General features: G+C 44.3%; 2 protein-coding genes across 4 annotated transcripts in view; one reads left to right on the plus strand and one right to left on the minus strand.

Annotated features, from left to right (window-relative positions):
- The first annotated feature begins 13554 nt into the window (after positions 1–13554).
- Positions 13555–21927, plus strand: MRPL33 (mitochondrial ribosomal protein L33). The gene is made up of 4 exons (XM_010371193.2): positions 13555–13651; positions 14563–14581; positions 15641–15747; positions 21619–21927. Exons 1-4 carry the CDS (start codon positions 13630–13632, stop codon positions 21666–21668), a joined length of 198 nt encoding a protein of 65 aa, XP_010369495.1. The 5' UTR covers positions 13555–13629; the 3' UTR covers positions 21669–21927.
- Positions 21928–23698: 1771 nt separating this feature from the next.
- The window catches only part of RBKS (ribokinase), a 108868-nt gene continuing 105207 nt past the window's right edge, over positions 23699–27359 (minus strand). For all 3 annotated transcript variants that reach the window (XM_010371188.2, XM_010371184.2, XM_010371189.2), the window contains one exon: positions 23699–23997. In XM_010371188.2, coding sequence (XP_010369490.1) covers positions 23824–23997 — 174 coding nt within the window. In that variant the 3' untranslated portion in view covers positions 23699–23823. The remainder of the gene's footprint in view (positions 23998–27359) is intronic.

The raw sequence follows: 27359 nt of genomic DNA on the forward strand, positions 1-27359 counted from the left end.
CCCATCTCTACTAAAAATACAAAAATTAGCCAGGTGTGGTGGCGTGCACCTATAATCCCAGCTACTCGGGAGGCTGAGGCAGGAGAATCACTTGAACCAGGGAGGCAGAGTTTGCAGTGAGCTGGGATTGTGCCACTGCACTCCAGCCTGGCGACAGAGTGAGACTCCGTCTCAAAACAGAACAGAACAGAACTGAACAAAACAAAACAAAACAAAAACAACTTGTCTAAGGACACAGAGATAGTAAGTGATGGAGCCATAGTATTGAGCTGGTTTCCCTGATTTGGAGCCTGTGCTCATAACTAGCTGAAAACTTCACATACACAAATACAGAATTTAGGGGGATAGAATCCTTAAAAATACAAAAGGTTTGCTAGAATGTTCTCTAAACCCCAAATTCCCCCATAATTTCAGTAAATAAGACTTATGGCCGGGTGCAGTGTGGCTTACTCCTGTAATTTTAACACTTTGGGAGGCCAAGCTAGGAGGGTCACTTGAGCCCAGGAGTTCAAGACCAGTCTGGGCAACATAGTTAGGCCCTGTCTCTACAAAAAGTTTTTAAAAAATTAGCTGGGTGTGGTGGCACATGCCTGCAGTCCCAGCTCCTTGGGAGGCTGAGATAGGAGGATTGCTTGAGCCCAGGAGTTCAAGGCTGCAGTGAGCCAAGATGGCACCACTGCACTCCAGCCTGGACAGCAGAGTGGGACCTTGTCTCAAACAAACAAACAAACAAACAAACAACAACAAAAAAAAACCACCATAATTTTCTCTTTTTAAATTTATTTTGAGATGGAGTCTTGCTCTGTTGCCCAGCCTGGAGTGCAGTGGTGCCATCTTGGCTCACTGCAACCTCTACCTCCTGGGTTCAAGCAATTCTCCTGCCACAGCCTCTCAAGCAGCTGGGATTAAAGGCATGTGCTGCCATGCCTGGCTAGTTTTTGTATTTTTAGTAGAGATGGGGTTTCACCATGTTGGCCAGGCTGGTCTTAAACTCCTGACCTCAAGTGATCCGCCTACCTTGGCCTCGCAAAGTGCTGAGGTTACAGGTGTGAGCCACTGTGCCCAGCCCATAATTTTATTTTCTGAAGTTTGTTTTAAGGAACATACATTTTGAATGCAACATATGGATTTTTGCTTTGTGGGAAGGCACACATGTAAACCTTTCACCCAGTCGGTTAATTCTGATATGATTAATTCTGTTAATAATGAACGATTATTTTCTTATTGGCATTGAATAACCACATTTAGAAAGGAGCCCTAGGCAAGGTGGTTTATAATTTAAGTATGAATCTTCTAATTACACATTTGTTTGTATATATTCATACATAATCAAATTGAATCAAATGGACAGCCTGAAAGAATGAGATTATAGTGTTAGTGTGGTAGAGCGGGAGTGGGGGGCATTCTTCTTGCATTAGCCATCAACTTGATTTATAGATGTTTTATCTCATTAACCTTTAAGTCATAGAGCTAATTAGTGGCTCTGGGAACTGCAAAACACACTTGAAGCAATCATGTAGCTCTTTAGCTTCGCCATGCACCAAATTAAACTGGACCCAATTATTCCAAATCATGGAAGACATCTTTTGAAAGACTTTGCCTCCTTCATTTCAAATGGATCACTGGGATGAATATCATACTTGATGAAAACCCAGATTTCCTTTTCTAGCTGCATGCCGTATTGTGTTAAAACCATCTGAATGCTTCAAAAGCGCTTGCTTCACAAAGAGACACATATATGCAGATTGGTGTGATTATTCCTGTTTGGGTAAAGTTGTCCCAGGACCCTATGGAGGGTGTCACCCTAAGGATAGCACTGCTGACCTTCCACCTGCAGGGAGCCATGCTGGGAGGATCAGGGAGCCATGCTGGGACCCAGATTATTCAGGAGGCTGCCATCTTGAAAATGGAGATGGTTCCTTGGCACTCATAGACCTATAGGCATCCTTTTGTTTTCACTTCTCTGTTCTTGTTTCTGGGATAGAAGCCCTCACAAAACTGTGACAAAGACCCAGACCCTGAAGCCTAAGTAGACACAGGCTTTCTTCTCTTTCCAGCCTTCTGATGGGAGGAATTTGAACTTCTTGGCTCCCCGTTTCTTGTGGCTGAATTAAAGTAATGGCTAGGGCCAGGCGTGGTGGCTCACGCCTGTTATCCCAGAACTTTGGGAGGCCGAGGTGGGTGGATCACTTGAGGTCGGGACTTCGATACCAGCCTGGCCAACATGATGAAACCTTGTCTCTACTAAAATTACAAAAATTTGTCAGATATGGTGGCACACACCTGTAATCCCAGCTACTTGGGAGGCTGAGGCCGGAGAATTGTTTGAACTTGGGAGGTGGAGGTTGCAGTGAGCCTGAGATTGCATCACTGCACTCCAGCCTGGGCAACAGAGCGAGACTATGTCTCAAAAAAAAAAAAAAAAAAAGGCCGGGCGCGGTGGCTCAAGCCTGTAATCCCAGCACTTTGGGAGGCCGAGATGGGCGGATCACGAGGTCAGGAGATCGAGACCATCCTGGCTAACACGGTGAAACCCCGTCTCTACTAACAACTACAAAAAACTAGCCGGGCGACTTGGCGGTGCCTGTAGTCCCAGCTACCCGGGAGGCTGAGACAGGAGAATGGCGTGAACCCGGGAGGCGGAGCTTGCAGTGAGCTGAGATCCGGCCACAGCACTCCAGCCTGGGTGACAGAGCGAGACTCCGTCTCAAAAAAAAAAAACAGTAATGGCTAGGATGAAATGATGAGAGAAATCTAACAGGCTAATTAATTTACCTAAGACAGGGCATAAAGCTACTTTCTGGATGGATAATGGGCTGGGTGCAGTTGCTGAGTGGACTTTGGGTAAGAAAAGTGGCCACCTGTCCAAGATGCTTAGTAAAGACTTATATTGTTTTTAGGGCATTTGGAGTTCAACTTAGTTTCTTTTGAATAGGACACTACAAAAGATGAACCTTCATAAGGGAGGAAGAAGGCTCAGGCTTATTCAACTTACATTTCAAATAATTTCCTGATGGAGGAAAGGGATTTGGGTAGAAACCCCTAAGATGATGACTTACAGTGGGGTTTTCTGAATTCGCATGTTCTTAGAACAGGACTGTGAAGTGTAGGACGCAGAGGCCTGTGGGGTGCAGTCTTATCAGATAGGGGCTTCACCTCCACTGGACATGTGAGTGAAGCAGAAGTTTCTTTTGGGCCTGATTTTGCATGAAGAACAAGTCCCAGTGTCAGGGGACACCACACTTTAATTTCTTTCTTGGATTTAGTTTGAAAATGGACTAGATTGTTAACATACAGAGGAATTTTTGTGTGGGTTCTTGCTCCTTAAATGCCAAACTGATGTTCTAATGCCTTTTGACATGTCTCCTGCTGAGTGACTCAGCCCTGGCCTCATGGACCCTCCACAGGCTCTCCTTCCCTCAGGGGTGCAGGTGTGTCCCCACCTCGGATTGGAGGCCAGAAAACTAACCACAATCTCCTGGCTATGAGACCTAGCTCCTGCCTTGGAGGCAAAACAGGGTGAAATATAGGCAGGCAGGATCCCAAACCACAGAAGCTCAAGTTAGGTCATTCTTGTGAACATGACAACTTGCTGTCTCTCTAGGTCAACAAAAAGAGACATAGATCCATTTGAAAATGGCCTTAAAAGACTAAGAATGTGGCTGGGTGTGGTGGCTCATACTTGTAATCCCAGCACCTTGGAAGGCTGAGGTGGGTGGATCACCTGAGGTCAGGGGTTCGAGACCAGCCTAACCAACATGGTGAAACTCCGTCTCTACTAAAAATAAAAAAATTTAGCCAGGCATGGTGATGGACACATGTAATTCCAGTTACTGGGAGGCCGAAGCAGGAGAATCTCTTGAACCCGGGAGGTGGAGGTTGCAGTGAGACCAGATCACACCATTGCACTCCAGCTTGGGCAACAAGTGAAACTCTGTCTCAAACAAACAAACAAACAAACAACAACAAAAAAAACTAAGAACGTGCATGATTATTGTTGCCATTGAGTGCCATTCCAAAGCAACCGAGAAAGTTAATTAGCCATTCCCTTCCACAAGCCAACAGAGGTGCTAGAGGACATTTATACTCTCTATAGCAGGAACGTTGAGTACAAGGAGTTTAAATCACTTATCCAACAGCCAGTGAGTACAATGTCAGATTCTTGTTCCCTATTCACATGCAGCTGGCATCTTTGGGGGAACTGCACATGGGGCAGGAACCATCTTTCAAAGCCCCTGGAAAAGCTGCAGAGGCACTCACAGGATCATCCCTCTCTAGGACAGTCTCTCTGGGACAGTTAGAAATGAGGTAGAGGCGCCGGGCGCGGTGACTCACGCCTGTAATCCCAGCACTTTGGGAGGCTGAGGTGGGTGAATTGCTTGAGGTCAGGAGTTCGAGACCAGCCTGGCCAGCATGGTGAAACCCTGTCTCTATTAAAAATACAAAAAATTAGCCAGTCGTGGTGGCACACCCCTGTGGTCCTAGCTACTCAGGAGGCTGAGGCAGAAGAATTGTTGAACCCGGGAGGTGGAGGTTGCAGTGAGCCAAGATCGTGCCACTGCACTCCAACCTGGGTGACAGAGCGAGACTCCTTCTCAAAAAAAAAAAAAAAGAAAGAAAAAAAAGAAAAATGAGGTTGAGGATCAGGATCAGTGCAGAGGAAAGAGTAATCAAAAATTATTACTCCTCTGAAATAATACTTGGGAATTTTGCCGTGGCTGGTGTGGCTCCGAATGTGGTAATTTTTCCGTAAACATGGGATCCAGCCCAAGGCAGAAGTAGATGAATCCTTGGGAATGCACAATTACTATTCGTTCAGTTCACTGTGGGAATTAAGCAAATGAAATTGCTGATGAGAAAAACAACACTGCCTTAAGAAGCACTCTGTCATGTTCACAGTGCATTTAAAATAATTATTAGGAAAGAGGGCCTGGCAATGTGAAGAATGTCAGAAATCTTCAGCCCCATCTGTTCCTAGGGGATGATGAAAATGGGTATATTTTGGCTGAAATTCTAACTTCTACTCTCAGGGCTACTCAGAAAGTCTGGCTAAGCTACATATAGGAAAAACGAACAGATTTTTTTTTTCTTTCCTATACTGGCACCCCTGAGGCTTAGGAATAATAATCACTTCAAATATGAGTGATTGATCCATTCCTCTAAGGCTAGTTAATAACAAACATTGTTTGTTCTTTATAGTATCTAACATTTGCCCAACCTGCTTATAGCACATGGAATTTGGACTGAACCCACAAGACACACACTGGTTGCCTTTGATCCTGGGATAGGGCTTACTGATATCTATTTTGAATGAAGGGAAGAATGGAGTACTAGAATGGATGCTGGGTGAATTAAATTCTACCCACTATAAGCCGTGTTTGGGGCAGCCCATGGGATCACTCTTATAGACCACATGAGTTATTTCTGGGCCTGGGGCTTCTCTGGGCGCCCGGCTCCCCACTGGTTGGCTCAGCCCCTGGTCCTTAGAAGACCTTCCTGAGAGGCCAGTGTATCTTCTTGGCTACATTTCTATACAGCCTTTTAATATTCACACATGAGACAACTTAACACACTGCTGCCTCACATGGCCATGAGTTCTGTTGTGTGCCAGCATCAGGACCAATCTTGTCTTGGACAGGGGGGCTAAAAAGACCTTTGCCCTAGTAGTTAGCATCAAGTCATGGTAGTGGCCAGTCCCAGGCTGGCCTCATGCTCTGGCTCTAGAAACTAGACTCTTACTTCGTCCATTCATTTGAGAAATATTTATTGAGCATCTATTATATGTCAGACACTGTACTAGGCCTACAAGTAGAGCACTAACTAAAAGAGATAAAGATGTCTGCCCGGCTGGGTGCAGTGGCTCATGCCTGTAATCCCAGCACTTTGGGAGGCCGAGGCGGGTAGATCATGAGGTCAGGAGATCGAGACCATCTTGACCAACATGGTGAAATCCCGTCTCTACTAAAATACAAAAAATTGTCAGGTGCGAAGGCTCATGCCTGTAATCCCAGCACTTCAGGAGACTGAGGCAGGCGAATCACCTGAGGTGGGGAGTTTGAGAACAGCTTGACCAACATGGTGAAGCCCCGTCTCTACTAAAAATACAAAACTAGCCGGGTGTGGTGGCGCATGCCTGTAATCTCAGCTACTCGGGAGGCTGAGACAGGAGAATTGCTTGAACCTGGGAGGCGGAGGTTGTGGTGAGCCAAGATGGCGCCATTGCACTCCAGCCTGGCCAATAATAGTGAAAAGAAAGAAAAAGAAAGAAAAAAAGAAAACAAAATTAGCTAGTGTGGTGGCGGGCATCTGTAGTCCCAGCTACTCGGGAGGCTGAGGCAGTGGAATCGCTTGAACCCAGGAGGTGGAGGTTGCAGTGAGCTGAGATTGCACCACTGTACTTCAGCCTGGTGACAAAGCAAGACTCTGTCTCAAGGAAAAAAAAAAAAAAGATGTCTGCCCTTCTTTAAATTCTACTCTATTTTAGGGAACTGAATCTTGTTCTCTCATTGCCAAGTTTCAGTCTTGGTTCTCCAATCATAAGTCACTTCTTCTATAACGATGTTTCTCAAACTTCAATGTGAATACAGATCATCTGGGGATCTTGTTAAAATGCAGATTCTGGCTGGGGACAGCGACTCACGCGTGTAATTCCAGCACTTTGGGAGGCCAAGGTGGGAGGATTGCTTGAGCCCCCAGGAGTTGGAGGCCAGACTGGGCAGTATAGCAAAAGCCCATCTCTACAAAAAATACAAAAATTAGCTGGACATGGTGGCAAATGCCTGTGGTCCCAGGCACTCGGGAGGCTGAGACAGGAGGATTGCTTGAGCACAGGAGTTCAAGGCTGCAGTGAACCAAGATTGCACTACTGCACTGCAGCTTGGGTGACAGAGTGAGACCCTGTCTGGGAAAAAAAAAAAAAAAAAAAAAAAAGCAGATTCTCATTCAGTAGGTCTGGGGTGGGACCTGAAATTCAACAGTCCTAACAAGCTTCCAAATAATATTGCGTTGCTGCTAGGGATGCTGCCTGGATTGCACTTTATTTTATTTTGGGGACGGAATCTGGCTCTGTCGCAGATCCTGGAGTGCAGTGGTGCAATCTTGGCTTCCTGCAGCCTCGGGCTCCTGGGTTCAAGCAATTCTCCTGCCTTAGCCTCCCGAGTAGCTGAGAGTACGGGCGCATGCCACCGCGTCTGGCTAATTTTTGTATTTTTAGTAGAGACGGGGTTTCACCATGTTGGCCAGGCTGGTCTTCAACTCCTGACCTCAAGTGATCTGCCTGCCTCGACCTCCCAAAGTGCTGGGATTACAGGCGTGAGCCACCATGCCTGGCCTGGATTACACTTTAGTAGTCAGGATGTACAGCTGGCAGCATCAAAGAGCTTGTTAGAGGTGCAGAATCTCAGGCCTCATTTCAGACCACTGGCTAAGAGTCTGCCCTTCAACTCGATCCCCAGGTGCTGAGAAACAGTGATCTAGAAGAATGACTCTCAAGGCACACGGAACATCAGGAGCACCGGTGAGCGTTACAAAGTGCCCCTAGCTGCCCCCCATTCTCCACCCACTGAATCATGTTATCTGGCCGTGGGCACCCCAGGTGATTCTTACAGGTATCATGTTTGAAAATACCAGTTTTAGGAGGACTAAAATCCTCCCAGGTTCCTGTGACATCGCAAAGGAAAAAGGCTTAGGAATGATCTGACGATCATCACCTGAGATTGTGGGAGCCTCCGAAGCTACAACACAAATCCCAGATCAGAAACTGAGGCGGGGCTTGCCCAGTGTCACGTGGCTGGCAATCCGCGGCGGTCTCCCGCGCACGCGCAGTTCCTCTCTGCAAGGCCTTGCAGCCCCGCTCTCACCCACAGCAGGAATGCCTCTCCCTGGCCAAGACACAAACCTTTTCCCCTCCTCCAGCCGACAGTTGCTGCCCATTACCTCTAAAGCGCCACACCCTCACAGGTGCTGGACTCCCACAAATGCCATCCTCTTCCCACCCCTGTCACTGACCAATCAAGCCACACGTTTAACTGGTTGACTCTCCCCCAAAGCCCAATGCTGTCAGCCTTTTGATGCTGTTTGCGTCTCTTCTTGGGGCAGGTGAGGTATGTGGGTGGGAAGGGTATTGTCTGCTGGACTTGCATTCATCTTTCAGGAAGGCAATTAAGTTTCCTGCTTTGGGTCTTCTATTCAGAACCTCTTCTTTTTGTGGGTTCTACAGCTTTCTGGAATGTATGTGAACACCTCCTGTCTTGGCTTACAACTTCAAGACTTCCTCATTCTTTCAAGCTAGGCACTTTGTCCTCTCCCCTCCCTACCCAGATAGGTGCTGCTCACCAAGTGGAGTGAGTTGAGCACACCTGGAACTGAAGAGCATTTGACAGGTGGTTTCATGGACAGCTTGAAACCATGGACAGCTAATATCTGTCCATGAATCCCAGTATTTTACAATCTTGGCATATGTTAGAATCTCCTGAGGAGTTTAGAAAACTCAAAGTCCAGACTACACTCAGATAAATTATTCAGAATTTTTTTTTTTTTAAATAAAAATAGGGGTGGGGGGGGTCTCGCTATGTTGCCCAGGCTGGTCTTGAGCACCTGACCTCTAGAGATCTTCCCACCTCAGCCTCCCAAAGTGCTGGGATGAGAGGCATGAGCCACTGCACCTGGCCTGCACCCAGATAAATTAAATTAGAAACACTGGGGGTGAGAAACAGGCATAAAGAGTTTATGGCTGGGTGCAGCCTGGCCTATGCCTGTAATCCTAGCACTTTGGGAGGCTGAGGCGGGTGGATCACTAGAGGTCAGGAGTTTGAGACTAGCGTGCCCAACATGGCAAAACCCCCATCTCTACTAAAAAATACAAAAATGAGCCGGGTGTGGTGATGCATGCCTGTAGTCCCAGCACTTTGGGAGGCCAAGGCAGGCAGATCACTTGAGGTCAGGAGTTCGAGACCAGCCTGGCCAATATGGTGAAACCCTGTCTCTACTAAAATTACCAAAAAAAAAAAAAAAAAAAAAAAAAGCCAGGCATAGTGGCATGTACCTGTAATCCCAACTACTCAGGAGGCTGAGGCAGAAGAATCACTTGAACTCAGGAGGCGGAGATTACAGTGAGCTGAGATGCGCCACTGTACTCCTGCCTGAGTGACACAGTAAAACTCTGTCTCAAAAAAAAAAGTTGATAAAATTCCCTAGGTGATCCCATTGTACAGCCAACGTTGAGGTAAAGTTGTGGATGGGCATAAGTGCATTTTCTTCTGGAAAAGCTAAGCCATACCTCTCAGCCGATTCTCAAAGAGGTATACAACACCCTCCTCCTCTCGTCTTCAAAAAAGGCTCAGTGACAATAAGGAAGAAGAACTTGCCAATTGTTAAGGAGACACCAAATACATATGTTAACTAAATAAATAGGCATGAACATGCAGAGCAATAAAAGTGTCTATTGTTCTCAAGGGGACCTTTGGGGGCTTTTGGGTGGGATGGGAAAGTCACTGCCACTCTCCCAACTAAGTGGGAAAATGGCTGATTTTAGATGCTGCCACTGCAGAAATCTGATTACTTAACTCTTGAGCCTTCCCACTGCCCACAGAACTAAGCCTGACTCCCAGCTATAACACTGTGGTTCTTTCATTGCCTAGCCCCAGTCATCCTTTCTAACTCACCTCCCTCACTTCATCCCACATTCTAGCCCCAAGAGGATGCTCATTGTGCATTTTTTAGATGCCTTTTTTTAGGTGCCTTCCCCCAGTTCCTTCCACTCTGCCTGTCTCAGATGGACCTGGGAGGGGAAGTGAGACTGAAGGGACAGAGAATAACTCAAGGCAGAGTCCCTTAGTAGAGAAGGTTCAGTCTGTATTTGTCGAAAATGTGAGTGGGATAGCAACCTTCTGTTAGGTGCTCCTGCTTGGGGGAGTAGGGGAGATTCAGAAGGCCTGGTCTTTGAGGGACTTAAGTCCCAGAGTAGGAGGCAGACCTGTGATCCAATGAGTGCAGGGAAGCTTAATGGATGCTCTGAGAGGAATCTGTGGAGGGGAGATGAGGGGTGGAATGTGGAATGCAGGGTCAGGAAAGGCTTCGTCCCTAAGGAGATTGGCACCCAGCAGCCTCAGTGAAATGAGATGGGACTGGATTAGGAGGGTGAGGTCAGATGATAGAGGCCATTGAATGCCAACTGGAGGACACCCACTGCACACAGATTGAACCCAGTTAGGGGCCCCAGCTTCACCTGTCTTGCTCCCTCAGGTAGTCTTTGCTATAATGCTAAGCCATTGAGGCAGACGGCCTGATTTTGAAGATGTCCCATCTGCCTGGTGGTGTCTGAGCTTGTAAAGGTACCAACTTTTCAGGAAGCCCCAGCTGTCTCCTGTAGCATCTTCCTCCTGCCACTGCCCATGTTCCCAGGCCCCTAGGGCAGGTCAGGGAGCCAGGATCACTGACTCCGTGGACAAGAACGGTGGCTGTACTTCCCAATCACAAGTCAGGCAGGATGTAGGTGTGACAATGAGCTGGACGACGGGCAGTCAGGGGCCTGCCAGCACAGCAGAGGAGGAGGGGTGCAGCTTCTAGATTCTCAGGTTTGAATTCCATCGCTAAGTGCTGGGAATACAGTGTCTACCAACCCAATACAGATGCTGTGTATAGAGCCCTGACCCAGAGTAGATGTTCTCTTCCTCTATCTGCTTCTCTGGGCTGAGAATTTAGGTTAAACAGCTGGATCTTCTCCTCCCTGTACCACCCCCACCTCCCAAAGACGGTGCCCCTTCTGTAAGGACTACACTTTTTCCATTTGGGCTGCCAGGATGGTCTAATTGTTATGCACTTTCCTCTAATAAGGCACAGAGGGCTCATTATGTAAAGTCAAGGAAAAAAGCCCCAAATCATGAATTACATCTGTATTACTATAATAAACATTTTAATTAACACATCAACTGCCAGCTATATTAGGTGTAAATAACAGGTGGATGCAACATGAACTCCTGAGGCTAGAGAGTCACTGCCTCCACCTACTCCTTCAAGAATTTCAAGAAACAGTTCATATGCTATCTCTTTTCTTCCTCTCCCGTCTCCCCTCTCAAGACGGAGACTCCCTCTGCTGTCCAGGCTGGGGTTCAGTGCTGCGACCTCTGCTCCCGGATTCAAGTGATTCTCCTGTCTCAGCGTCCCGAGTAGCTGGAATTACAGGTGCCCACCACCACATCTGGCTAATTTTGTTATTTTTTAGTACAGACGGGGTTTTGCCATGTTGGCCAGGCTGGTCTCAAACTCCTGACCTCAGGTCATCTACCGTCTTCGGCCTCCCAGAATACTGGGATTACAGGAGTGACCCCACTGTACCTGGCTCTTTTCAAAAGCAAGCTTATACATTCTCCTGGATTCTGAAACTATTGACAATACTTAAAGTTAGTTTTTTTTTTTTTTGCCATTTAAACATAAATATTAATGACTTTACACTTGTATGGTGCCTCTCACCTCAGATTCATTCATTCAACAGATATATATACATATATATATATATATATATATATATATTTTTTTTTTTTTTTTTTTTTTTTTTTGAGACGGAGTCTCGCTCTGTCACCCAAGCTGGAGTGCAGTGGCCAGATCTCAGCTCACTGCAAGCTCCGCCTCCCGGGTTCCCGCCATTCTCCTGCCTCAGCCTCCTGAGTAGCTGGGACTACAGGCGCCCGCCACCTCGCCCGGCTAGTTTTTTGTATTTTTTAGTAGAGACGGGGTTTCACCGTGTTAGCCAGGATGGTCTCGATCTCCTGACCTTGTGATCCGCCCACCTCGGCCTCCCAAAGTGCTGGGATTACAGGCTTGAGCCACCGTGCCCGGCCCATTCAACAGATATTTAATAGACGTAGCAGGAATTGTTCTAGGAACCAGGGATACAGCAGGAAGGAAATTAGTTGAAGTTCTTTTTTTTAATTAAAAATATTTTTTTAGAGACAGGGTTTCACTGTTGCTCAGCATTCTGGTAGACAAAGACAATAGGGAAATCAAGTACAGAAGTAATACTAAACGGCAATAAGTGCTGTAGGGAAACATAAAGAAGAGTAAGGAGAATAGAGGTGGGGGCGGGGGCATGGAGTTTAAGAATTGCTATTTGGCTGGGCTAAAGTTAAAATGACTTTCTAAGGGACAGAACAAGGACTCGAAATCATGTTCCTTGGCTTCTAGTCTTGTGTTCTTTTCTTATAAATCCTCTAAAGGAATTTCTCATATAAGAAACCGTATCCTCTTGAACATCTGAAGCTCTTTTTTGCCAATGCAAGGTAAGGAAGGATTTGGGCACGTGGAAGGTACTCAGTTGCTGGAGTCAGGTTATGGGAAGGTAAATATCAAGAATGATTAGAAGGAAAAAAAGTATTGTAGGTACTAAGGAAAAGGACGGTCTTAATTTTAAAAATTGAATTGTATGGAGAGCTGACTTTTTTTCCTCCTCATCTTCTTTGTGATGGCACAGAGAGCTGAATTTTCTTTAAAACAGTTTTATTACCTTTTTCTTTTTTTAGATGGAGTCTCGCTTTGTCGCCCAGGCTGGAGTGCAGTGGCGCTATCTCGGCTCACTGCAACCTCCGCCTCCCGGGTTCAGCTAATTTTTGTATTTTTAGTAGAGACGGGATTCCGCTATGTTGGCCAGACTGGCCTCAATCTCCTGACCTCAAGTGATCTGCCTGCTTCAGCCTCCCAAAGGGCTGGGATTACAGGCGTGAGTCATGAAATTAAATCTTATTTCACATCTGTAAGAATATGTAGATACAAATCACAGATTAGGAAAAAAATTCAAAAGTCCTGATTATTAGTTGGGAAATGAGGTTACTGACGAAGTCCTTGGTGTTGGAGGAGCCCAGCTTCCTTACAGAGCCATGAGAAATTAATGACTGCAAACTGGTAGGTCCCAATGTCTACTGGGAAAGGCAGGAAGTCTTTAGAGTCAGATAAAATCTAGGTTTAAATTCTGACTCTGCCACCTGGTAGTTTTGTGATATTAGGCAAGTGATGTGAATGCTCTCAATCTGTTATTTGGCCTCTGTGTCAGGAACTGTGCTAGGTGTTCGGATACAGAAGTTTGAGATGCAAAGGGTCCTGCCCGCCTAGAGATTCAACAGATAATTAAGGAAAGGCGGGCTTCCTAACGCCGAAGGGACTGAGAGTAGTGAGAGTAAGGCTTAACCAGGCGGAGATGGAGTTGGGTCGGGGGAGGCAACATTTTAAGAAAATATGCGAGGGGCTGATAGGCTGGAGCGGCCAAGGTCCAACACACAGTTGTTCTTGTGGGTCTAATGCAGGTGGTTGCGATTATTTCGTCAAACAATTATGAAAAGCACCTAACGCTGAAAGCACTTGACCCAGAAATAGGAGTCAGGGCCGGGGCGCGAACCCTGAACTGTAAATCCCTTTCCATAACGAAGAGGATTCCAACCTCCACTACGACAAGAGCAAAACACACTCGCTATAAGGAAGCGAGGGACCAGTCAGACGATTGGGGGCAGGTTCCAGGCGCGGGGGCGTGGCCTCCGGCGACTGCCGGATGTCCTCTTCCGGAACCGGCCCGTGCCCCGGAAGCAGTTGTTGTTTGTTGGGGGCCTTTTGACCAGTGACGGAGACTGGCAAGGGGTGGTCACCATGTTCCTCTCCGCCGTCTTCTGTAAGTGGGGATGGAGGCGCCGGCAGGGGTTACGGTGAGGGTTGGGGGCCCGTGACAGGCAGGGCCCCGGAATGATGCGGGGAAGGATGTGCTAACAGGCCGGGAAGCTACAACTGCGGACTTTTTCAGGCCTTCAGGACCACAGTGCCCGGCGTGCCCCGCGGCGCGCCTCCCTGCGCGGAGGTGTGGGTGCCTGAGAAAGGGTCTGTGGTGTCTGGATTCAGTTGCCGTCCTCGCGGACTGTTGAGTCTGGCTCTGGGGCGTTTTTCTCCAGCCCGTGTTAGGAGAATCACTGCATGTCCGAAGGACATCCGAAGATTCTGAAGGACCTCAGAATTTGTAGCCCACCCATTTCGAACTCTAAAAATAAGGAAACCGCTCCCGAGAGGGGCAATGAATTGCCCGAGTAATACGGCAGGGCAGTGAAAGAAGTCCTCGGGCTCCCGAGTCAATGCTCTTCCTTACACCTGGCGGAATTCCCAGTAAGATTTAGTGTCTGATTTTCACCACATGTGATGGTTGTTACTATTTGCAAAGATTAACCTGTCAAACAAGAAGCTTGCTGCAGTGCAAATACTTGCACTTTAGAAGAGGGAAAAAGTGGAGCAGGCATTACTTACTTTAGAAAGATTTAAAAGGTAGCCAGTCCAACAGACATGAAATTGTGCACAATATTAAATCTAGAATTGTGTTGGTCTGATTGGCTCTTTTAACCTTCCTTCTATAAAATCCTAAGGGGTTCCCTAATATATAGGGAATAGTTACTTGAGTGACAACTCATGGCGTCTTTCATAAGTTAAATATTTTTGGTTATTACTGACATATAATGAACTGACATATAACTGAACTTTGGATAAGAAAGATACATTTATATTTTTATTTTCTTTTCCAACCTTTCCTGTCTACAAAAGTTGCCAAGAGCAAGTCAAAGTAAGTAAAGATTTTTCCTTTTTTAAACGTCACTTGTTTATGTTACATTTGTTAGTCTCGTTGCTCCCAGTACATCCTTATATGAAATTAAGCATTGGGCCTCGATTTCCTAAGAGTTGGTCTGTGGATTACTTAGTTGATAATTTTTTTTCTATGAACTCTTCCAAAAAATATTTTCCCTCCTGCCCAACTGAGCTACTTCCGTGAGCACTGAAATACTTAACGGAGCCTTTGCTGCTTTTCTAGTCCTAGGATTTGTGAGCTCACTGTCTGTTTCTAAACAAACCATTGGGCTGTGCTGTATTTGGACTACCACCACATTTCCATTTTCTCAAATTGAGGACCAGGGGCCATTTGTCTGGAGCTCACTACAGGAATCCAGAAGAACAAATTCTGCTTTGATTAAATCATAGAGTCTGTTTTAATGAGTTTTGTAATCCTTTGCATTCATGGTATAAGCATTTCAAAAATAGCCAAGATTAAAGATTCCATGCTGTACCAGAGAGACTAGAACTACCAAACTTGTATTTCAAAATAAATGTTGTAGACAATAACTGAAGATTTTGTGGTAAAAATAGGGAAGTTCTGAAGCAGCCTTTTCTTGCAACTCAAGACATTGAAAATTCTTAAAGCTAGTCTTTTGGATTAAAGTTAATGATAAACATGTATGTTAGAGCTGTTCTGAGACAGCTATCTTTACCATTTCCTCACTAGCCAGCTGTGGTTACCAGTACTTTGATATTTTCCCCTTCCTGACTTCTGCTGCTCGTGAGGGTTGGATGTCTGAGGCTAGTCCCACCATGTGGCTTGATTGTTCTTATTGTTTTGGTTAGGCCATTGTGAAGTAACTCTGTGTAGTGGAGCAAATCCTAGAGATTTGAAACTATTGAAATTGTTTCATGGAAAACTTAGGCTGTCTTACAGCTGAACCCTCTTAGGGCCAAGTGATATCCCACAACTAATATTACCCTACAGAGTTCTCAAAATGTGCCATCCCCCCAGGACTGATTTTAGTTTATTTCGTCAGCTCACACGTAACAGCATACTTTTTAATCTTAGAAACATTTTGGTGAGAATGGTGAGCCAAGCTGGGACAGGTTTCTGCTTCAACACCAAGAGAAACCGACTGAAGGAAAAACTGACTCTTTTGCATTATGATCCAGTTGGTAAGATCTGGGGAGGTTAATGCTTCCAAGGCCTGTTGCCCCTTTGTAGGCTGAACATCTGAACATCTCTGGGAGTTTTTTTTTAGCCTCTGACGCTAGCATTCATTTAGTAAATAGATATTGAATGATGATTATGATGCTATTTAACATCCCAGGTGCTGGGATGCACCAGGACACAAGACAAGTTAAGTCCCTGTATTCTTGGCACTTAGTCTAGTCTGACGGGGAGAAAAAATGACAAATTATAAGTGCTATGAGAGAAACAATCAGGATGCTGAGGTGTAGGATTAAGTTGGGGAGTGGTAGGGAAAGTCACATTAGATGGCTAAATCAGGGAAGGTCTCTCCAGGAGGAGATAGTTAACTGAGACCTGAAGGTGAGAAACCAGCTATGTAAAGAGAATAGGTGGTAGTGTTCTGGAAACACAAGTGTCTTGAGAAGGGGACGGTATGGTGTCCTGGCATCATCTGTTCAACAGTGGCTACGTTTTGGGTCCTGATATAAGTTAAATGAATATGATTTCTATAAGTGCAGTGGGGGTAGGAAATTTGATTATGCTGTACTATATGGTAACTTTAAATGGTCTCATTAGATGGAAGTATTTATCTAGAAGAGACAAATGTTCCCAAGCCCAGATTATCTGCTCACAAACAAGAGTTAGCACCTGATGCTGTTGGTGGACGCCTATCCTGTTTCTGGATTTTATGTGCAGATTTATGCAAAAATAGCAAACATGTTTCTACTTTTAGAGCTCTGGTTGTTCATTTCATTTTTGTGCTCTTTATAATTAATTTTTTTTTTGTTTGTTTGTTTTTTTTTTTTGAGACGGAGTCTCGCTGTGTCACCCAGGCTAGAGTGCAGCGGCGCGATCTCGGCTCACTGCAAGCTCCGCCTCCTGGGTTCATGCCATTCTCCTGCCTCAGCCTCCTGAGTAGCTGGGACTACAGATACCCGCCACCATGCCCGGCTAATTTTTTTTTTTTTTTTGTATTTTTAATAGAGACGGGGTTTCACCGTGTTTGCCAGGATGGTCTCGATCTCCTGACCTTGTGATCCTCCCGCCTCGGCCTCCCAAAGTGCTGGGATTACAGGCGTGAGCCACTGTGCCTGGCCTGTTTTTGTTTTTTAAATGGAGTCTTACTCTGTCGCCCAGGCTGGAGTGCAGTGGTGCAGTCTCGGCTCACTGCAACCTCTGCCTCCTGGGTTCAAGTGATTCTTCTGCTTCATTCTTCCAAATAGCTGGGACTACAGGTGCGTGCCACCACACCCGGCTAACTTTTATATTTTTAGTAGAGATAGAATTTCACCATGTTGGCCAGGCTGGTCTTGAACTCCTGCCCTCAGGTGATCCACCCGCCTCAGCCTCCCAAAGTTCTGGGATTACAGGCATGAACCACCGCACCCGGCCATTGCTTCTTAACAAGATAATGGCTGTAATAACACGAGCAGACATTTTTCAAAGGCTCTAAGCACAATTGTCAGCTTAAAGTTTCTTGTATTCCATCCTTTAACAGAAATAAAATTCCTTGCTGTTTTTATGGTGTTCAAATTTGTTTATTCATTATTACAGTAAAAAGGGAATTCTAGGTTTGTACCTGATGTTAAGGAGTCTGAATTTCAGGGTGGTTCCTCATATGGTGGAAAAATGAGGAGGTTTGCTGTTGGATTGATAAGGTTTAGAATTGGATTGGTATGTTTTACTCCCTCTGATTTCTTTGTGTCAGCTGGTGAAAAGTCAAAGGGATGAACTTTACAATAAAGTATTTTTCTACCATATTTATCTCTCTTAGTGAAAGGTGAAAGATTTATACGAGCCGAAGAGAAACCAGAGTATATATTTAACTCTTTGAGTTTATTTTTAGAAACTTGCGGCCGGGCGTGGTGGCTCAAGCCTGTAATCCCAGCACTTTGGGAGGCCGAGACGGGCGGATCACGAGGTCAGGAGATCGAGACCATCCTGGCTAACATGGTGAAACCCCGTCTCTACTAAAAATACAAAAAATTAGCCGGGCGAGGTGGCGGGCGCCTGTAGTCCCAGCTACTCGGGAGGCTGAGGCAGGAGAATGGCGGGAACCCGGGAGGCGGAGCTTGCAGTGAACAACACTAATAAATATTGATTGAATAACCTTCTGTGATATTTTAAGTATAAAAAATGTATGTATTGGGCTTTTCATCCTTAGTATGGAGGTATTAGGAACTCAGTATTTGTCAGTTTGATTTTAAGTTTTGAGATTGGGAAAGGATACAACCATAAACAGTTCTGATCGAAGTGGGAGAAAAGATTCACATACAAATTTCAAACAGACGCTTAGAACTTTTCTCAAAAGGAATGTCCTTAGCTTTGACAGCACAACTTTGTCTTTTCTGAAGAAGAGAATGTTCTGGGATAGCAGACTCCCTGGCTTTCTGCCCACCTGCTGAATGCCCTGCAGGTGTTGGTGATGTTTGCTTCGGGGCCTGCCCCATTGCTCAGGGTACCAAATAGCTTGGCAGTTCTCCTAGCATGTTTTACTGTGGTTAGTAAATTGTTAAGATTGAGGAAACTGATTATTCGTCTGCTTTATGAAGGAAATAGGTAAGGAAATGTGAAAAAATTCCCAATTATTTGAGCATTTCATAATACAGTCTGTGGCAAGAAGCAGCTGCATATGCCTGTCCTTTCGAACTCCTTTTCCATGTATAAAACTAGATGCTAATTTCTGAAGAGGAAGGATTAAACGCTGAGGCATAAGCTTATTAAACTTTCCTAAATGTATTGAAGGTTTATCATAAAGAGAATGAAAACATGTCAGTTTTAATTCCTTGGATGACTAAACAAGACAATATATACTTTAATTGAGGCAGAATCGGTTTTGGTTAGATGTAGGGAGAGAACTTGACAGATTCATTCTTCTATGCATTAAGCATTAAATATTTTGACAGAAAATTCATGTTTACAATTGTGGGTAGCAGTGTGTCATTTCAACTCACTTAACACGTGTTGAGTGTGCACTATGTGTCCGGCAACAACCTTGTGAGGGAGACAGTTCTCTCTTCCACAGGGAAGAAAGCAGGGTAGAGTATTTTGAGAAATTTTTCCAGGGACTCATAGCTGATAAATGGTGGAGCCAGAGTTGGAACCCAGCCTTTCTCACTCCAAGTCCCTGTTTTTTTCTTTTTTTTTTGAGACGGAGTCTCGCTCTGTCGCCCAGGCTGGAGTGCAGTGGCGCGATCTCGGCTCACTGCAAGCTCCACCCCCCGGGCCCACGCCATTCTCCTGCCTCAGCCTCCCGAGTAGCTGGGACTACAGGCGCCTGCCACTGCGCCCGGCTAATTTTTTTGTATTTTTAGTAGAGACGGGGTTTCACCGTGTTAGCCAGGATGGTCTCAATCTCCTGACCTTGTGATCCGCCCGCCTTGGCCTCCCAAAGTGCTGGGATTACAGGTGTGAGCCGCCGCGCCTGGCAGTCCCTATTCTTTATTTAATTTTTTTAAAAAATAGAGATGGGGTCTCACTGTGTTGTCCAGGCCGGTCTCGAACTCCTGAGCTCAGGCAGTCCGCCCACCTTGGCTGTCCAAAGCATTGGGATTACAGGCTTGAGCCATTGTGCTTGGCCCTTCTAATTTAAACACAGTTTTTTTTTTTTTTTTTTTTTTTTTGAAGAGACAGTGTCTTTCTATGTTGCCCAGGCTGGTCTGGAACTCCTGTCCTCAAGTGATCCTCCTACCTCAGTCTCCCAAGTGCTGGGATTATGGGCATGAGCCACCATTCCTGGCCAAGTCCCTGCTCTGTCTCTTACATGGAGCCAAATTAATCTTTCTAAAACTTTTTTTTTTTTTTTTTTTAAATCAAGACCTATCCCTGTGGTCAGGCCATGGATCCCCACTGAGACTCCTACCATCATCTAACCAGATGCCCATTCCTGGTTCATTTAATCCAAATGCTGATCTGTCTTCAGGGACCAAACTTGACACTTTCCATGAGGTCTTCTGTCACCATTCGTGTCCCTTCTGACCTTTAGGGTCCTCTGGGGTTTACTGGACATTTGTGTGGGCACCTCATGATGTACTGATGTATTAAATCAGGGAGTCTTCTTACACTTTTGTAAACTCTGCATTGCCTCGCACAGTTCTATGGTCTTAAATATTTATTCTGAGTTAAAGGAATAGGTGCAGTGAATGAATGAAAGAATTCTACTCCATATAGCCTTGCTCTACTAACCTTAATCAGTTACTCCTAGTCAGGGTCATTTAAATTGTCTCCAGATTGCTTTTCAGTGAGACAACTCCCCCACTCCCCGCCTTTTTTTAAACCAAGTTTTTAGTTCCCTGTAGAAAACCATGGGGGAAATAGTTCTTGTAATTAATAACATTGACGAGAAACTGGTTTGGTTCTTTACTACCATCTTGTAATGCATTAATGCATTGTAGTCGTCCTTGGAGTTTTAGGAGGATCAATCCTACTTACATTTCACATGGTTTGAAGTATGTTAAAAAGATCCCTTATGTACAGTGTATTCATATTATAGATAAAAATCTGTTGACAGGTTAATAGTTCTTAAATTCAGCTGCCCATCAATTGAGGAGTTTTAAAAAAATGTAGACTTCCAGTCCAACTCTAGCCTTACTAAACCAGAATTAAGGTAGGAGTGGAGGGTGAGAATGGACTTACTTAAATAAGGTAATTCTTAATCGTAGATAGCTTGGGAATCTCATATACAGAGTATCCATGTTGACTGTAGAAGGAAAAAGCTAAAATGTCTGTGTGATAGGGACAAGTGAGGAATTGTTAGGTCATAGTTGTTTGGGTCTTCCTTGGGTGATTGTTCCATTTCTGGTGTATTTTTGTTTTAGCAAGGAGGAAATAGGTAGGGGGGTGATTGTGTGTGTGTGTGTGTGTGTGTGTGTGTGTGTGTGTGTGTGTGAGAGAGAGAGAGAGAATGTTGGAAGTTAATGGAGTGCCATAGGGCATTATAGAACTATGAAAGCCTTACTGCTCAGCATCTAGTCTTCAGTCATTGTTTTTGAGACAGAGTTTCACTCTTGTTGCCCAGGCTGGAGTGCAATGGCACGATCTCGGCTCACTGCAACCTCTGCCTCCTGGGTTCAAGTGATTCTCCTGCCCCAGCCTCCTGAATAACTGGGATTACAGGCATGTGGCATGCCTGGCTAATTTTGTAGTTTTAGTAGAGACGGGGTTTCTCCATGTTGGTCAGGCTGGTTTTGAACTCCCAACCTCAGGTGATCCGCCCACCTCGGCCTTCCAAAGTGCTGGGATTATAGGCGTGAGCCGTTGTGCCCAGCTAGCCTTCAGTGTTTCATCCAGGCAGGTAACACTTTGTTTCATAGAACTGTACTCTGTGATATTTACAATAATGAGATTTTGGTTATGATGTTAATTATAGTACCAAACTAAAAACTCCATATTTGGGTGTATTAACCCATCTCTGGGAAGTAGAGGTTTAGTGTCTGTTACTCTTCCAGACAGTGTGGTCCACTTGGTTCTTGCTGCTCTTTTTCTGGAGTCCAGCTCCCAGTCTGTCCTTGCTTACCTCCTGCAAGAGTGGACATTAATTGGGTGAAAACATTGTTTTCCATTTTTGTCCCCAGTTTTCTTTCTTAATGTGAATATTTCTACATTGGTTTAAATAACGACTTGTGGGATACCAAGGATGCTGCTGATTAGCTAGTGGCCCTATAGCCATTTTCTCCAGTCTGCCCTGGCTCCTGGGATGGAAAAACTGAGTTTGCAAATCAGCTCCATCCTCATAGCAAGAAATAGTAAAATAAGAGAAAGGAGAGGGCTTATGGTCTGATATATATTTTTTATAAAAATGTCGATGATACTTTATAATAATTTTCTGCTACAATTCTTTTTTTCTCCCTCCATAGTGAAACAAAGAGTCCTCTTCGTGGAAGATAAAAAAATACGCTCCCTTTAAATGGTGGATTGAAAGTGACTTTGATTTATAGAGAGAAGACTGAGGGCGGGGATACTGATTCAGAAATCCTGTAGTGTGTAATAAAAGAAGAGGAAATGGCATGGAATCACTGCCTCCTGTGATTTGAAGGCCATTGTGAAGGGAAACAATGCAGTGAAAGAAAGTTCTTCATATTAGGACAGATATCATTGCATCACATTTATTTATTTTTCTGGGTATTTTTATAGCCCTTAATAAAAAATATTAAAATAGCCTATGCTATTGTGTCTTAGTGATGTTTTTCCACACTATTTGAGGTTTTAAAAATCAACCACATTACTAAAAAATAACCATTGTTTCATGTAATAAATGTTTCCATAACAGCACTTATGTAAGAGTTTCCAGCCTGCTCTCTCTGTACTCAAGAGAAAAGGCAGAGTAACATTCCAGAGTGATCTTGAAGAAACTCCCATGTAATAACAAAGATGGCAAGGGGGACCAGGAATGACAAAAGAAGGAGCCTTGTAACACAAATCAAGAGAACTTCTATTTCTGATTTGTGCTTAATTAGGAAAAATGCCACTGGCCTATATTTTCAAACCCAGGTCACCAAAGCAGTATCTAGGATTTTCTGGGACAGCTTTGGATTCCTTTATTCCCTAGATTTTTCTTTCCTTTTAAAATAAAAGAAGCTATAGTGTATTTCCATAAAGCCACTGCTAAGACTTCTGAGGCATGGTGGTACCACACAGCTAACTAGCATGGAATTCTGGGAGCAATCCCTAATGTTCAGATAAGGACCTCTGTCCTGCCCAGAGCCATACACTTTCTCACTCGGGCTGTTGTTTCCCACAAGTTTTCAAAGTTGTCCAGTTTTCTCCTTTGTCAAGTTCCTGGTTGAAAAGGATCTGCTCATTTTAAGCTCTGCTGGTTCACATCCTACCCCATTTAAAGCATTTGTGTGGGCGAATGATACCATGCCCACCCTGACTACAAAATAAGTTCCTTCTCCATGGCCCAAACCTGGCTCAGAGGGACATGTAAGAGCAGCTCTCTGGCGGTTTAGAGGAATTAGAGGCAGATATTGATGGGTCTTAGGCGCTTGTGGCCTCATGGTCAATCAGCTATTTTATGGCATCTTTTGATAAAGCTCTGGTTCAAAGCAATAATAGGTGAGATCTTGGCTCGTTTTAGGCTGAAACTGTACATAGTATTGTTATAAGAAAAATCACCTGCTCCTAGCTAAGCTGATGTAAAGGATCTGTGACATGCATGAATTGCTTTAAAAAAGGAAACTTACCTGGTTTAACAAATGACTGACTTATTTAGCCCGTGGGTTGAATGTGGCCCATAGGTGGTGGTTACTTCTTTTTTTTTTGATACAGGGTCTGCTTTGTCACACAGACTGGAGTGTAGCGGCGTGATCATGGCTCACTGCGGCCTCAAACTCCTAGGCTCATGTTATCCTCCCACCTCAGCCTCCTCAATAGCTGGGACTACAGGTGTGTGCCACCACGCCTGGCTAATTTTTTGTATTTTTAGTAGAGATAAGGTTTCGCCATGTTGCCCAGGCTGGTCTCAAACTCCTGGGCTCAAGCAATTCTTCCGACTCGGCTTCCCAAAGTGGTGGGATTACAGGTATGAGCCACCACACCACTGTGGTGTTTACATTAAAAAAAAAAAAAAATTAGTTGCTGATAAATAAACACTGAAGGGTTTCAATAAATATCCAAACTTCTGCCTTCCCTTAACAAAACCAGAGGTTTTGACAACACTAAGCTAAAGTTGAGTATCAGCTGCCCCTCTTAGAAAGTGCCCTTTCCCTTAAGAAGAGTCTGCTCTGGCTCTAGACACTGTTGTCCACAACCTCTGCCGTATGGTGCACATGGGGCATTAACAATCTGTTGACAATTGAGTTTACTTGTCCCTGAAGAGTGGCAATGTTTGTACAGATCTTGGTTGTGGAATCTTTAGTTCTGGTTGGTTTGTGCAAATGCATGGAAAGCAAAAGAATCATCGTTAACAAATAAATTGAAGCTTGAGGATGACTTTTTGTAAAAGAACTAATATTTAAAAAGAAAGGGGACGAGGACATTTTCTAATAAGTGTTAGCCAGGAGCAGCCACCCCCAAGTACATTTTATTCCCAGGCATATTTATTTTGGGACTAATAGCAATCAAAACAGAGTAAGCGGAAGGTCTTTTTTGTAAGGGTAAGATGACTGTGTTCCTGCAGCCTGGACGCTGACTGCTGCAATGAAATTGGATCTCTTGAGCATGTCTTCCAAGGACAAATTTGGATAGTAAGCCAGGTAGAAGGCCAAAGCGCCCACAAAGCTGTCACCAGCACCCTGTAATTAAAAGCACACTTTTGAAGACAAGCATGTAGTCAATCTGTTGCCCAAACTGCATATTTTAAAAATATTTAAGTAAACAATTTTAGTTCTAGATTTACAGAAAAGGTACAAGGATAATACAGAGTTTCCATGTACTCATACCCAGTTCTGTTAACATCTTACTGTGGTACATTTATCACCACTAAAGAAATAATAGTAATTGAACTTCATACTTTTTTTCAGATTTTACTAGTTTTGCTTAATATCCTTTTTCTGTTCCAGGATCCCATCCAGCATGCCACATTACATTTAATTGTCATATTTGCATAGACTCCTGTAGGCTGTGATAGTTTCTTAGACATTCTTTGTTTTTGGTGATTTTTTTTTTTTTTTAAGAGACATGGTCTTACTCTGTTGCCCAGGCTGAAGTGCAGTGGCACAATCATAGCTCACTGCAGCCTGGGCTCAACTCCTGAGTGAACTCCTGCTGGGCACCGGCAATCCTCCTGCTTCAGCCTCCCAAGTAGCCGGAACTACAGGCATGTGCAACACCTGGCTATGTTTTAAAAATTTTAATTAAAAAAAAAAAAAAAAAGACAGGGTCTCACTATGTTGACCAGCCTGGTCTTGAACTGCTGGCCTCAAGCAATCCTCCTGCCTCAGCCTCCCAAATGCTAGGATTACAGGTGTGAGCCACTGCACCTGGCTGTTGTTGATGACTTTGATAGTTTCGAGGAGGACTGGTCACGTATTTTGTAGCACGTATCTTAATTGAGCTATGTCCGTTTTTCTCACAGGCTGTGGTTATGGTTTTTGGGAGGAAGACCACAGAGGTGAAATGTCATTTTCATCACATCATCTTAAGGGTACATACGATCAACATGACTTCTCATTGATGGTGTTAACCTTGATCACCTCGCTAAGGTAGTCTTTGCCAAGTTTATCCACTGTAAAGTTACTTTGCTCCCTTTTTTCATGTTGCACTCTTTTTTTTTCTTTTAATTTTTTTTTTTTTTTTTCATGTTGGAAAGCAAGTCATTAAGTGTATTCCACTCTTAAAGGTTGGGGAGTTATTCCCTGAAGTTACGCTCTATCTCCTTAAGGGTGGAGTTTCTACATAAATTATTTGGAATTCTTCTGTATGGGAGATTGGTCTCTTCCATTTGTTTATTCAGTCATTTATATCAGTATGAATTCATCGTTATTTGTTTTATTCTTTGGGCTATAATTCAATGCCATATTATTTTGTTGTTCAAATTGTTCCAGCTTTGGCCATTGGGAGCTTTTCCAGTTGGCTTCCGTGTCCCTTTGACATACGCCCATCCTTTTGGTTTTGAGTACTTTCTGGCATTACAAGATGCCCCAGGGGGCCGGGCGTGGTGGCTCACACCTGTAATCCCAGCACTTTGGGAGGCTGAGGTGGGCACATGGCTTGAGCCCAGGAGTTTGAGACCAGACTGGGCAACATGGCAAAACCTTGCCTGTACAAAAACAAAACAAACAAAATCCCCCAAGATGCTCCAGGGTCATCTTGTATAGTCCCTGCCCTAGCCCTAGAATTAGCCATTTCTTCATTAAAAATGCATGCAGAAAGAGCTGAGAGCCGTTTGATATTATTTCTAAACCAAATATAGGGGCACATCAAGTTTCTTTCCATTTTCTCTGAAGCTCCAAAGATCCAAGCTGGTGAAGGCCATGGAGACAGAAAACATCCTGAGAAAGTCTATGGACCTGTGCCTTTGGACAGAGCAATACCTGCTCGTGTTTGGCTAACAATTGTGTTCAGGACAATTTAAATGTGACTACACTGTCTCACTTGAAAAACCATTCTTGTATTCAACAGCTCTCAGGGTCGTTTTCTACCTCTTTCCAGTTTGCTGGTTCCTTAGACCAGGCTTTCGTAACAAATCTTGAGGCTATACCTCAGGCTTTTTAAAGAACCTTGGCATGCACGATTGTTCCAGTCACAGTTGATGTATTTAATGGGCTATGTGCCCAGCACAGTGATGGGTGCTAGAAAAGGACTAAAATCCATTGTGGATTAAATGCTAAATAGTATGGCAGAATTTGTAAGTGCTGTTAGATTTTAAGAAGGGGTCTGAAGAAAGCCCCTCCAAGAAGGGAGCCCTTATAGAATGAGCCAGATTTATAAAGAGAAGGCAGACCTCAAAGAATAAAGACACAGGAGGAGAAAGGACCAGAGTGAGCTCATGAAACCATGAATGGCTTTAAGGAGAATGACATTTCCCCTTGTTTACACAGACAAAGCCATCAATATTAAATTCGCCAAGGGCTGATAGTAATGCAGCTGTGAATGCAACTTTCATTCCCCCCATGAATGTTGTTTGAGTGCCTAAAATGTGTTAGGCCCTATGCTAGGTGCTTTGCAACCTTTACTGGTCTTTCCTGAAGGATGCAATGGAGAAAGAGACAGACATGGTTCCTTCCCACTCGCAGTTTACAGCACAGCAGCTGACATGAGGAAGGTCTGAAACCTAAGGAACTGTGAGCTGACTGGAGGGTTATTACGAAAACATGGAAAATGCCACAAGATATGATGAAGAGCTATGGCAAACTCCCAGATGCCAAGTCTTGACTCCTCCTTACATTACATACAAAATTAAATTCCAGCTAAAGTCTTGAATGTAAAAAACAAAACAGTACAATAATAAGATGAAAATTTTGATGAATATTTTTATATAACCCTAGACAGGGAAAACATAAGTCAGTAAACACAAAAAGATATAATGAAAAAAAAAAACAGGTTTTTAATTTTATAAACATATTTTAAAAATATGTCCAAAGACACTATAAATAAAGCCAAGTGAAAAAGTACAGATTTGGTGAAAACTCTTGCAATACATGTAATATATCCTCAGTATTCAAAGAATATCTTCAAACTGCTAGGAAAAAGACAAATGTAGGATAAAACTGAATAAAGATATAGGCCTGCAATTTCAGAAAAGGAAATGTATATGGTCAGTAATAAACATATGAAAAGATGGTCAATGACTAGAAAATGTATAATGCTTAGCTGGGCGCGGTGGCTCACACCAGTAATCCCAGTTCTTTGGGAGGCTGAGGTGGGCGGATTACGAGCTCTGGACTTCAAGACCAGCCTGGCCAAGATGGTGAAACCCTGTCTCCACTAAAAATACAAAAATTAGCCGGGCATGGTAGCACGTGCCTGTAATCCCAGCCACTCGGGAGGCCGAGGCAGAAAATTGCTTAAACCCGGGAGGTGGAGGTTGCAGTGAGCCGCGATCACGCCACTACACTCCAGCCTGGGTGACAGAGCGAGACTCCATCTTAAACAAAACAAACAAACAAAAAAGGAAATGTGTAATGCTCTTTGATTCAACAATTTCAATCCTGCT

Source organism: Rhinopithecus roxellana, chromosome 17 (assembly GCF_007565055.1).
Source record: "Rhinopithecus roxellana isolate Shanxi Qingling chromosome 17, ASM756505v1, whole genome shotgun sequence".
NCBI classification, from domain to species: Eukaryota; Metazoa; Chordata; class Mammalia; order Primates; family Cercopithecidae; genus Rhinopithecus; species Rhinopithecus roxellana.